This window comes from Pseudophryne corroboree, chromosome 1 (assembly GCF_028390025.1).
Source record: "Pseudophryne corroboree isolate aPseCor3 chromosome 1, aPseCor3.hap2, whole genome shotgun sequence".
Taxonomy (NCBI): Eukaryota; Metazoa; Chordata; class Amphibia; order Anura; family Myobatrachidae; genus Pseudophryne; species Pseudophryne corroboree.
Window position 1 is genome coordinate 433,889,379 of NC_086444.1, and position 13,663 is coordinate 433,903,041.

Below are 13,663 nucleotides of genomic sequence, written 5' to 3' on the forward strand. Positions count from 1 at the left end.
TTTTATTTTCATCTATTTGTTTATTTTGCTCATTTTATGAATGAAAATTACAAAGGTTGTGGATATTTTGTGGAAATATGTAGGTTTGTCAGGGAGGCCTCTCAGGCACACTGCGCCCAAACTTATACTCATGTTCGTGTTTTCTCTTTTTTGCTTCAGATTTTCTGCTGAAATGGCCCGTAAAACCTACGGTTTCCCTCTTTGTACGTCCTAATGAAGGTCACTGATCACTTTAAGAGCGTTAGAATTGAGTTAATTAGGTGCTAATGACTATTTTCTAACAGGCGCCTGCATTACGCCTGAACCCTGGAGTCCCCGAGGTGCGCCGGACGGGGGGTTAAACAACTGACATATATTGTTTGTAATATCACTCAGTGTGTACTCACAATATCGTTTGTCCGGGAGTTCAAGGGAAATCGTGAGCGATATCGTATTGTATGCACGTCGTTTAGTGTGTACCCAGTTTTATTGCTGCAATGAGGATTCTACATTTTTGCGGGGGTGCTGCAATTGGTAATCAAAATGCCTCAATATGACATATGTATTATTGTTAAGTTTGCAAGGTTAAAAAGGTACGTCTAATGTAAATCAAGTGTAATGAACTTTAAACAGTTAACATAGAATTCTAGGACACAACTTTCAAAAGAAGTAAAATAAACCTAGATTGGGAGATACAGAAAACTGAAATAATATGTAAAAATGACATGCCAGTTAACAGTGCCGTAACTAGGCATTTTAGCGCTGTGTGCAAGAAATGGCATTGGTGAGCGCAAAATATATAGGGGCGTGGCTTCATGGGGAAGGGGTGTGGCCACAAAATAATACCAATTCATACTACGTTGCACAGTAGTCTCCATTATTCAAATTACGATGCACAGTAGCACCACTACATCAGGTAGAGCCCCTTTTACACATTACGGCAGACAGTCCCCCTTTTTACACATTACCACAGACTATCCCCCTTTTTACACATTACGGCAGACAGCGTTGCCTTTTTACACATTACGGCAGTCAGCGTCCCCTTTTTACACATTACGGCAGACAGCGCCACCCTTTTTACACATTATGGCAGACAGCGTCCCTTTTTACACATTACGGCAGACAGCGTCCCCTTTTTACACATTACGGCAGACAGCGTTCCCTTATTACACATTACGGCAGACAGCGTCCCCCTTTTTACACATTACGGCAGACAGCATCCGCTTTTTACACATTATGGCAGACAGCGCCCCCCTTTTTACACAAAACGGCAGACAGCGTCCCCTTTTTACACAGTACGGCAGACAGCGTCCCCTTTTTACACAGTACGGCAGACAGCGTCCCCTTTTTACACATTACGGCAGACAGTGTCCCCCTTTTTACACATTACGGCAGACAGTGTCCCCTTTTTACACATTACGGCAGACAGCGTCCCCCTTTTTACACATTACGGCAGACAGCATCCCCTTTTTACACATTACGGCAGACAGCACCCCCCTTTTTACTCATTATGGCAGACAGCGTCCCCCTTTTTACACATTATGACAGTGTCCCCCTTTTTACACATTACGGCAGACAGCGTCCCCCTTTATACACATTATGGCAGGCAGCGTCCCCCTTTTGACACATTCTGGCAGAGAGCATCCCCTTTTTACACATTACGGCAGACAGCGTCCCTTTTTTACACATTATGGCAGCCAATGTCCCCCTTTTTACACATTACGGCAGACAGCGTCCCCTTATTACACATTACAGCAGACAGCGTCCCCCTTTTAGCCCCCTTTTTACACATTACGGCAGACAGCGTCCCCTTTTTACACATTTCGGCAGACAGCGTCCCCTTTTTACACATTATGGCAGCCAATGTCCCCATTTTTACACATTACGGCAGACAGCGTCCCCTTATTACACATTACGGCAGACAGCGTCCCCCTTTATACACATTACGGCCGGCAGCATCCCCCTTTTTACACATTACGGCAGAGAGCATCCCCCTTTTTACACATTATGGCAGACAGTGTCCCCATTTTTACACATTACGGCAGAAAGAGCTTCCTTATTACACATTACGGCAGACAGCATCCTTTTACACAGAAAGGCAGACAGAATAGATAGATAGATAGATAGATAGATAGATAGATAGATAGATAGATAGATACCAGCTCTCCCCGCTGGCTCAGGCAGTCAGGCTTCTCGGTGCTGGCAGATCCCGGGCAGGGGAGAAGAAGGAGGAGGGAGGGGGACTCGGGAGCCAAAGCAGCGCAGTGTAATTGATGGTGGCGCCGCTGCAGCTGTCCCTCTCCTTCTGCATTGGCTGGCCGCCGCCGCTGTTAATGCTGGGATGAGGGAAGCGCAGCTAATGCGGAAGGAGAGGGACAGCTGCAGCGGCGCCGCTACCAATTACATAGCGCTGCTGCGGCTCCAGTCTCCCTCACTCCTCCTCCCCCAGGTCCTTCCCTGACGCTGCTCCTCTCCTCTTTTCCTCCGGCGCACACAGCACATGCGGCTTGTAATGAGTCAGTTTGACTTATTACAAGCCGCTGACATGGAATGCTGGCCGTTGTGTCCTCAGGGCGACTGCGCTGTGTGCCAGGTGTGCTCTGCAAGGTAAGATAACAAAACACAAGCATAAAAAAAAAAAGAACATAATCAAGAATAATTTACTTTTCATCTGAACAACCACACGGGGCCGCTCTAGAGCGCCCATATTACACAACTCTGTCTGTAGACACTCCACCGCCCAACGTAATCAACTCTATGATTATTTTGACGAACTGTCATTTTCTTACTACAGGAGCAAAATACAGTTTAGCATTTCTCCGAAAATGTGTGCGTCGTGTTGTATGGTGGCCGCCATTTATTTGGCGATTTTTTCAGTGAGTGAAGCCGGGTACGTCTTCTGAAGGACCGATAAAACAGTGCTGTCGCTGTTGTAATGACAACTGTGTGCCGCCAGGGATGGTACACCGTGAACGGATGCATAGCAGCCATCCAACACAGAAGAACACTGCGGTGCTCTTGTGGCGGATACGGGCCCCCTCTCTCCTACGGCTGCTGCAGTTATGCGGGTTCTTGTTGGTGAGATCACGTGATGGCCTTCTATCCTGACCCTAACTATGATTTGATGACCATTAGAAGTTTTCTGTGTGCACCACTAATAAGTGAAACAACTGTGAACAGTGATTGTTTTCTGCTTTAGAAGCTTAATATGATAACAGTGTAGCACTATAGTCTGTATGTTTATGTCCTGAAGTTCTTTCTGGCTTATATATTTGTGTAGTTCTATTACACAGTGGCAGTAACATGCTGCATGCCTTTGGTTCATATTGTCTTGGCGTGGTATGATGTAATCAGGGCTATAATAAAGTAATTACTACTAATACCATCCTTCAGTCATGGATTACAATAAATACATTTTTATTTACCTTCTGCATTAAAAACTCAATGGTGCATAGAAAAGCAAGATCTGAAATAGAGGATTTGGGTTTATTCCAATGAAGCTTGGAATATGTTCTTGCTTTTCCCTGTATGTCGGTTGTACTACTATGTTGTATTCAGTGTAAATTAATGCTCTTTGGAGTGAGGCTGAGGCTTATGATTTTTTCGGAAAGGAAGTGGGATGGCAAAGTGAATATAGAACAATTAAAGAAGTGTTTTCAGCTGTGATGAGAAACGTGGCGTTGGGGATCTATGATAGTTGTAACACACTACTGATATGTAGAGTATTTGTAGATTCTTTATTTCATGCTCTTACTAAATATTTTTACTCTTTAATGCCTGATGTTAATGACTCATTTGATTCTGTATAGGAGGAGGCAGTGGGTTCATTGGCCAGTCTCTGGCACAGTTATTAAAGAAGCGAGGTCATAAAGTTACTATAATTTCTCGTCACCCCGGAGAGCACAGGATCACGTGGGTAAGCAAGTGCGTGTGGGTTTACTTTTGTGTGTGTGAAAATGCAACAGCCACAAGTCACAGAAATGTTCCGTGAACAAATTAAATCACTTATATCATCCATTAAGGTTTACAGACAAACGGACTTCTTCAGTATAGCACTGTTCTGAAAAAAAAATGTCATAATAAAACAGCATCTGCAGTTTTACCATATGTACTACTGTATTTCTCTGACGTCCTAGTGGATGCTGGGGACTCCGTCAGGACCATGGGGATATAGCGGCTCCGCAGGAGACAGGGCACAATAATAAAAGCTTTAGGATCAGGTGGTGTGCACTGGCTCCTCCCCCTACGACCCTCCTCCAAGCCTCAGTTAGATTTTTGTGCCCGACGAGAAGGGTGCAATCTAGGTGGCTCTCCTGAGCTGCTTAGAATAAAAGTTTAAGTTAGGTTTTTTATTTTCAGTGAGTCCTGCTGGCAACAGGCTCACTGCTACGAGGGACTTAGGGGAGAGAAGAAAACTCACCTGCGTGCAGGATGGATTTGCTTCTTAGGCTACTGGACACCATTAGCTCCAGAGGGAGTCGGAACACAGGTCTCACCCTGGGGTTCGTCCCGGAGCCGTGCCGCCGACCCCCCTTGCAGATGCCGAAGTTGAAGAGGTCCAGAGGTTCAGAAACAGGCGGCAGAAGACTTTCAGTCTTCATAAGGTAGCGCACAGCACTGCAGCTGTGCGCCATTGTTGTCAGCACACTTCACCAACAGTCACCAACTGTCACTGAGGGTGCAGGGCGCTTGGGGGGGGCGCCCTGGGCAGCAATGTATAATACCTTTTTATGGCTAAAATACATCACATATAGCCCTTGAGGCTATATGGATGTATTTAACCCCTGCCAGATCTCACAAACTCCGGGAGAAGAGCCCGCCGAAAAGGGGGCGGGGCCTATTCTCCTCAGCACACGGCGCCATTTTCCTGCTCAGCTCTGCTGTGAGGAAGGCTCCCAGGCTCTCCCCTGCACTGCACTACAGAAACAGGGTTAAAACAGAGAGGGGGGGCACTTATTTGGCGATATGATTACATATATAAAAATGCTATAAGGGAAAACACTTGTATAAGGGGTTGTCCCTGTATAATTATAGCGTTTTTGGTGTGTGCTGGCAAACTCTCCCTCTGTCTCCCCAAAGGGCTAGTGGGGTCCTGTCCTCTGTCAGAGCATTCCCTGTGTGTGTGCTGTGTGTCGGTACGTGTGTGTCGACATGTAGGAGGACGATGTTGGTGAGGAGGCGGAGCAAATTGCCTGTATTGGTGATGTCACTCTCTAGGGAGTCGACACTGGAATGGATGGCTTATTTAGGAATTACGTGATAATGTCAACACGCTGCAAGGTCGGTTGACGACATGAGACGGCCGGCAAACAAATTAGTACCTGTCCAGGCGTCTCAGACACCGTCAGGGGCTTGTAAAAACGCCCATTTACCTCCGTCGGTCGACACAGACACAGACACGGACACTGACTCCAGTGTCGACGGTGAAGAAACAAACGTATTTTCCTTTAGGGCCACACGTTTCATGTTAAGGGCAATGAAGGAGGTGTTACATATTTCTGATACTACAAGTACCACAAATAAGGGTATTATGTAGGGTGTGAATAAACTACTTGTAGTTTTTCCTGAATCAGATAAATTAAATGAAGTGTGTGATGATACGTGGGTTTCCTCCGATAGAAAATTATTGGCGGTATACCCTTTCCCGCCAGAAGTTAGGGCGAGTTGGGAAACACACCTTAGGGTGAATAAGGCGCTCACACGCTTATAAAAACAAGTAGCGTTACCGTCTCCAGATACGGCAGCCCTCAAGGAGCCAGCTGATAGGAAGCTGAAAAATATCCTAAAAGTATATACACATATACTGGTGTTATACTACGACCAGCAATCGCCTCAGCCTGGATGTGCAGCGCTGAGGGGGCTTGGTCGGATTTCCTGACTGAAAATATTGATACCCTTGACAGGGACAAGATTTTATTGACTATAGAGCATTTTAAGGATGCATTTCTATATATGCGAGATGCGCAGAGGGATATTTGCATTCTGGCATCAAGAGTAAATGTGATGTCCATATCTGCCAGACGACAGTGGTCAGGTGATGCAGATTCCAGACGGCACATGGAAGTATTGCCGTATAAAGGGGCGGTCCATCGGACCTGGTGGCCATGGCAACAGCTGAAAAATCCACCTTTTGTTACCCCAAGTCACATCTCAGCAGAAAAGGACACAGTCTTTTCAGTCTCAGTCCTTTCGTCCCCATAAGGGCAGGCGGGCAAAAGGGCCAGTCATATCTGCCCAGGGGTAGAGGAAAGGGAAGAAGACTGCAGCAGGCAGCCCATTCCCAGGAACAGAAGCCCTCCACAGCTTCTGCCAAGTCCGCAGCATGACGCTGGGGCCGTACAAGCGGACTCAGGTGCGGTAGGGGGTCATCTCAAGAGTTTCAGCACGCAGTGGGCTCACTCACAAGTGGACTCCTGGATCCTACACGTAGTATCCCAGGTGTACATTGGAAATTCGAGACGTCTCCCCCTCACAAGTTCCTGAAGTCTGCTTTACCAACGTCTCCCTCCGACAGGGAGGCAGTATTGGGAACAATTCACAGGCTGTATTCCCAGCAGGTGATAATCAGAGTACCCCTTCTACAACAAGGGAAGGGGTATTATTCCACACTATATTGTGGTACTGAAGCCAGACGGCTAGGTGAGATCTGAAATATTTGAACACTTACATACAAGCGTTCAAATCAAGATGGAGTCACTCAGAGCAGTGATAGCGAACCAGGAAGAAGGGGACGATATGGTGTCACTGGATATCAGGGACGCTTACCTACATGTCCAAATTTGCCCTTCTCACCAAGGGTACCTCGGGTTCGTGGTACAGAACTGTCACTATCAGTTCAGACGCTGCCGTTTGGATTGTCCACGGCACCCCGGGTCTTTACCAAGGTAATGGCCGAAATGATGATTCTTCTTAAAAGAAATATGGACGCTTTCCTGATAAGGGCAAGGTCCAGAGAACAGTTGGAGGTCGGAGTAGCACTATCTTAAGTAGTTCTACGACAGCACGAGTGGATTCTAAATATTCCAAAATCGCAGTTTTTTCCGACGACACGTCTACTGTTCCTAGGGATGATTCTGGACACAGTCCAGAAAGGATGTTTTCTCCCGGAGAAGAAAGCCAGGGAGTTATCCGAGCTAGTCAGGAACCTCCTAAAACCAGGAAAAGTATCAGTGCATCATTGCACAAGGATCCTGTGAAAAATGGTGGTTTCTTACAAAGCGATCCCATTCGGTAGATTTCACGCAAGAACCTTTACGTGGGATCTGCTGGAAAAATGGTCCGGATCGCATCTTCAGATGCATCAGCGGATAACCCTGTCTCCAAGGACAAGGGTGTTTCTTCTGCGGTGGCTGCAGAGTGCTCATCTATGAAAGGGCCGCAGATTCGGCATTCAGGACTGGGTCCTGGTGACCACGGATGCCAGCCTGAGTGGCTGGGGAGCAGTCACACAAGGAAAAAAATTTCCAGAAAGTGTGATCGAGTCTGGAGACTTCTCTCCACATAAATATACTGGAGCTAAGGGCAATTTACAATGCTCTAAGCTTAGCAAGACCTCTGCTTCAAGGTCAGCCGGTATTGATCCAGTGGGACAACATCACGGCAGTCGCCCCCGTAAACAGACAGGGCGGCACAAGAAGCAGGAGGGAAATGGCAGAAACTGCAAGGATTCTTCGCTGGGCGAAAAATCATGTGATAACACTCTCAGCAGTGTTCATTCCGGGAGTGGAAAACTGGGAAGCAGACTTCCTCAGCAGGCATGACCTCCACCCGGGAGAGTGGGGACTTCATCGGGAAGTCTTCCACATGATTGTAAACCGTTGTGAAAAACCAAAGGTGGACATGATGGCGTCCCGCCTGAACAAAAAACTAGATATTGCGCCAGGTCAAGGGACCCTCAGGCAATAGCGGTGGACGCTCTGGTAACACTGTGGATGTACCAGTCAGAGTATGTGTTCCCTCCTATGCCTCTCATACAAAAAGTACTGAGAATCATAAGAGGGAGATGAGTAAGAATGATACTCGTGGTTCCGGATTGGCCAAGAAGGACTTGGTACCCGAAACTTCAAGAGATGTTCACGGAAGACCCGTGGCCTCTACCTTTAAGAAAGGACCTGCTCCAGCAGGGGCCTTGTCTGTTCCAAGACTTACCGCGGCCGCGTTTGACGGCATGGCGGTTGAACGCCGGATCCTGAAAGGGCATTCCAGATGAAGTCATCCCTACCCTGGTCGAAGACAGGAAGGATGTAACCGCAAAACATTTTCACCGCATTTGGCGAAGATATGTTGCGTGGTGTGAGGCCAAGAAGGCCCCTACAGAGGAATTCCAACTGGGTCGTTTCCTACATTTCCTGAAAACAGGACTGTCTATGGGCCTAAAATTAGGGTCCATTAAGGTTCAAATTTCGGCCCTGTCGAATTTCTTCCAGAAAGAACTGGCTTTAGTGCCTGACGTTCAGATGTTTGTAAAAGGGGTACTGCATATACAGCCTCCTTTTGTGCCCCAGTGGCACCTTGGGATCTCAATGTTGTTTTGAGTTTCCTAAAGTCACATTGGTTTGAACCACTCACCACTGTGGACTTAAAATATCTCACATGGAAGGTGACGATGCTATTAGCCCTGGCTTCAGCCAGGCGTGTGTCAGAATTGGCGGCTTTATCATATAAAAGCCCTTACTTAATTTTTCATTCTGACAGGGCAGAATTGAGGACTCGTCCTCAATTTCTCCTTAAGGTGTTTTCTGTTTTTCACATGAACCAACCTATTGTGGTACCTGCGGGTACTAGGGACTTGGAGGACTCCAAGTTACTTGACGTTGTCAGGGCCCTGAAAAATATGTTTCCAGGAAGGCTGGAGTCAGAAAATCTGACTCGCTGTTTAGCCTGTATGCACCCAACAAGATGGGTGCTCCTGCTTCTAAGCAGACGATTGCTCGCTGGATTTGTAATACAATTCAGTTTACACATTCTGTGGCAGGCCTGCCACAGCCAAAATCGGTAAAAGCCCATTCCAAAAGGAAGGGGGCTCATCTTGGGCGACTGCCCGAGGGGTCTCGGCTTTACAACTTTGCCGAGCAGTTACTTGGTCAGGGGAAAACACGTTTGCTAAATTCTACAAATTTGATACCCTGGCTGAGGAGGACATGGAGTTCTCTCATTCGGTGCTGCAGGGTCATCCGCACTCTCCCGCCCGTTTGGGAGCTTTGGTATAATCCCCATGGTCCTGACGGAGTCCCCAGCATCCACTAGGACGTCAGAGAAAATAAGATTTTACTTACCGATAAATCTATTTCTCGTAGTCCGTAGTGGATGCTGGGCGCCCATCCCAAGTGCGGATTGTCTGCAATACTTGTACATAGTTATTGTTACAAAAATCGGGTTATTCTTGTTGTGAGCCATCTTTTCAGAGGCTCCTTCGTTGTTATCATACTGTTAACTGGGTTCAGATCACAGGTTGTACGATGTGATTGGTGTGGCTGGTATGAGTCTTACCCGGGATTCAATATTCTTCCTTATTATGCACGCTCGTCCGGGCACAGTATCCTAACTGAGGCTTGGAGGAGGGTCATAGGGGGAGGAGCCAGTGCACACCACCTGATCCTAAAGCTTTTATTATTGTGCCCTGTCTCCTGCGGAGCCGCTATATCCCCATGGTCCTGACGGAGTCCCCAGCATCCACTACGGACTACGAGAAATAGATTTATCGGTAAGTAAAATCTTATTTTAGTGAACAGACGTAAAGTACTTCATTGTGCATAAACAATATAGTGAATACATAGCCTTGCCATAATATCCCTGTAATCTTGGACACCTGTTTTCAGTGGTGCAAGTAGAAAAAATGTCTTACAGGTACTGTGTGTGTGCGACGAAGGCGCGCGTGCCAAAAAATGGTTGTGGCCAAATGCCACATGGGGTGTGGTACACATATGGGGGAGGGGCAGATACACATATGACCCCAATAGTGCCAGATACACAAATGCCCCCAGAGTGCCAGATATGGCCAGAGTGCCAGATACACATGTCCCCCCAGTGCCAGATATGCCCCCAGTGCCAGATACACATGTCCCCCCAGTGCTGGATATGCCCCCACTGCCAGGTATACATGCATACGGCGTACCCACGGCTTAATTCTTAAAGGTACACCGTACCCGCCCTCTTGCACCGCTGCCTGTTTTATACAGGTTCTGTGGCGGATTAAAACCAGGTGAAATGCAGGCATGAATTTTGTCAGCCACAGAACCTGTGTAATCATAGGTGTCTTGGATTAAAGGGATATTATGGCAAGCCTACGTATACAGGAATAGTGATTTATAGCTGAAATTACACTGACTAAAATCTATTGTTTAATATTGGGCACACACATGTAGAATTGGTGCAGTATTCGACCCAGTTGGCCAACAATTACATGGCTACCGGCCTGCACATGAGAACTAAAACAGACAGTTAACCAGCTGATACAGAAGAGATAAATGCAAGCGAGTTTATTTTGCCAAATTGATTCCAGTGTGTATAGGTGACATGCCAGGGATTTACCAAAGAGAGGGATCATGGTGTTTCTCTAACGTCCTAGTGGATGCTGGGGACTCCGTCAGGACCATGGGGAATAGCGGCTCCGCAGGAGACAGGGCACAAAAAGTAAGCTTTTAGGATCACATGGTGTGTACTGGCTCCTCCCCCTATGACCCTCCTCCAAGCCTCAGTTAGGTTTTTGTGCCCGTCCGAGCAGGGTGCAATCTAGGTGGCTCTCATAAAGAGCTGCTTAGAAAAAGTTTTTTAGGTTTCTTATTTTCAGTGAGTCCTGCTGGCAACAGGCTCACTGCTACGAGGGACTTAGGGGAGAGAAGTGAACTCACCTGCGTGCAGGATGGATTTGCTTCTTAGGCTACTGGACACCATTAGCTCCAGAGGGATCGAACACAGGCCCAGCCATGGAGTCCGGTCCCGGAGCCGTGCCGCCGACCCCCCTTGCAGATGCCGAAGTTGAAGAGGTCCAGAGGTCCGGAAACAGGCGGCAGAAGACTTTCAGTCTTCATAAGGTAGCGCACAGCACTGCAGCTGTGCGCCATTGTTGTCGGCACACTTCACACCAGCGGTCACTGAGGGTGCAGGGCGCTGGGGGGGGCGCCCTGGGCAGCAATGTATAATACCTTTTTCTATGGCTAAAATACATCACATATAGCCCTTGAGGCTATATGGATGTATTTAACCCCTGCCATATATCGCAAACTCCGGGAGAAGAGCCCGCCGTTTTAGGGGGCGGGGACTATTCTCCTCAGCACACAGCGCCATTTTCCTGCTCAGCTCCGCTGTGAGAAAGGCTCCCAGGACTCTCCCCTGCACTGCACTACAGAAACAGGGTAAAACAGAGAAGGGGGGCATATTTTGGCGATATTTTTATATATTAAGCGCATATAACAGAAACAACACCTTTTAGGGTTGTTTATATACATTTTTATAGCGCTTTGGTGTGTGCTGGCAAACTCTCCCTCTGTCTCCCCAAAGGGCTAGTGGGGTCCTGTCTTCGATAAGAGCATTCCCTGTGTGTCTGCTGTGTGTCGGTACGTGTGTGTCGACATGTATGAGGACGATGTTGGTGTGGAGGCGGAGCAATTGCCGGTAATGGTGATGTCACCCCCTAGGGAGTCGACACCGGAATGGATGGCTTTAATTATGGAATTACGTGATAATGTTAGCACGCTGCAAAAGTCAGTTGACGACATGAGACGGCCGGAAAACCAGTTAGTACCTGTCCAGGCGTCTCAGGCACCGTCAGGGGCTGTAAAACGTCCCTTACCTCAGTCAGTCGACACAGGTACCGACACAGATGAATCTAGTGTCGACGGTGAAGAAAGAAACGTATTTTCCAATAGGGCCACACGTTATATGATCACGGCAATGAAGGAGGCTTTGCATATCTCTGATACTGCAGGTACCTCAAAGGGGGGTATTATGTGGGGTGTGAAAAAACTACCTGTAGCTTTTCCAGAATCAGAGGAATTGAATGACGTGTGTGATGAAGCGTGGGTTAACCCCGATAGAAAACTGCTAATTTCAAAGAAGTTATTGGCATTATACCCTTTCCCACCAGAGGTTAGGGCGCGCTGGGAAACACCCCCTAGGGTGGATAAGGCGCTCACACGCTTATCAAAACAAGTGGCGTTACCGTCTCCTGATACGGCCGCCCTCAAGGATCCAGCTGATAGGAGACTGGAAACTACCCTGAAGAGTATATACACACATACTGGTGTTATACTGCGACCAGCAATAGCCTCAGCCTGGATGTGCAGCGCTGGGGTGGTGTGGTCGGATTCCCTGACTGAAAATATTGATACCCTGGATAGGGACAGTATTTTATTGACTATAGAGCAATTAAAGGATGCTTTTCTTTATATGCGAGATGCTCAGAGGGATATTTGCACTCTGGCATCGAGAGTAAGTGCGATGTCCATATCTGCCAGAAGAAGTTTATGGACGCGACAGTGGTCAGGTGATGCGGATTCCAAACGGCATATGGAAGTATTGCCGTATAAAGGAGAGGAATTATTTGGGGTCGGTCTATCGGATCTGGTGGCCACGGCAACAGCCGGAAAATCCACTTTTTTACCTCAGGTCACCTCCCAACAGAAAAAGACACCGTCTTTTCAGCCGCAGTCCTTTCGTTCCTATAAGAACAAGCGGGCAAAAGGACAGTCATATTTGCCCAGAGGCAAAGGAAGGGGTAAGAGGGTGCAGCAAGCAACTACTTCCCACGAACAGAAGCCCTCCCCGGCTTCTACAAAGCCCTCAGCATGACGCTGGGGCTGTGCAAGCGGACTCAGGGGCGGTGGGGGGTCGACTAAAGATTTTCAGCACACAGTGGGCGCGCTCACAGGTGGACCCTTGGATCCTGCTGGTAGTATCTCATGGTTACAAGTTGGAATTCGAAAAGTCTCCCCCTCGCCGGTTCCTAAAGTCTGCTTTACCAACGTCTCCCTCAGAAAGGGCGACGGTATTGGAAGCCATTCACAAGCTGTATTCTCAGCAGGTGATAGTCAAGGTACCCCTCCTACAACAGGGAAAGGGGTATTATTCCACACTATTTGTGGTACCGAAGCCGGACGGTTCGGTAAGAACTATTCTAAATCTGAAATCCTTGAACCTGTACATACAGAAATTCAAGTTCAAGATGGAGTCACTCAAAGCAGTGATAGCGAATCTGGAAGAAGGGGACTTCATGGTGTCCCTGGACATAAAAGATGCTTATCTGCATGTCCCAATTTACCCTTCACACCAAGGGTATCTCAGGTTCGTGATACAAAACTGTCATTATCAGTTTCAAACGCTGCCGTTTGGTTTGTCCACGGCACCTCGGGTCTTTACCAAGGTAATGGCCGAAATGATGGTTCTTCTACGAAGAAAAGGCGTATTAATTATCCCTTACTTGGACGATCTCCTGATAAGGGCAAGGTCCAGAGAACAGCTGGAAGTCGGAGTAGCACTAACCCAAGTAGTGCTTCAACAACACGGGTGGATTCTGAATCTTCCAAAATCTCAATTGACCCCGACGACACGTCTGCTGTTCCTGGGAATGATTCTGGACACTGTTCAGAAAAAGGTGTTTCTCCCGGAGGAGAAAGCAAGGGAGTTATCCGAACTTGTCAGGAACCTCCTAAAACCAGGAAATGTGTCAGTACATCAATGCACAAGA

General features: G+C 47.6%; 1 protein-coding gene across 2 annotated transcripts in view; it reads left to right on the forward strand.

The window, feature by feature from the left end:
• Positions 1-2,875: 2,875 nt before the first annotated feature.
• SDR39U1 (short chain dehydrogenase/reductase family 39U member 1) overlaps positions 2,876-13,663 on the forward strand; it is a 34,038-nt gene continuing 23,250 nt past the window's right edge. Inside the window, exons 1-2 of one of the 2 annotated variants that reach the window (XM_063913488.1) lie at positions 2,876-3,057; positions 3,789-3,895. In XM_063913488.1, coding sequence (XP_063769558.1) covers positions 3,042-3,057; positions 3,789-3,895 — 123 coding nt within the window. In that variant the 5' untranslated portion in view covers positions 2,876-3,041. The other variant, XM_063913487.1, reaches the window with a different exon arrangement.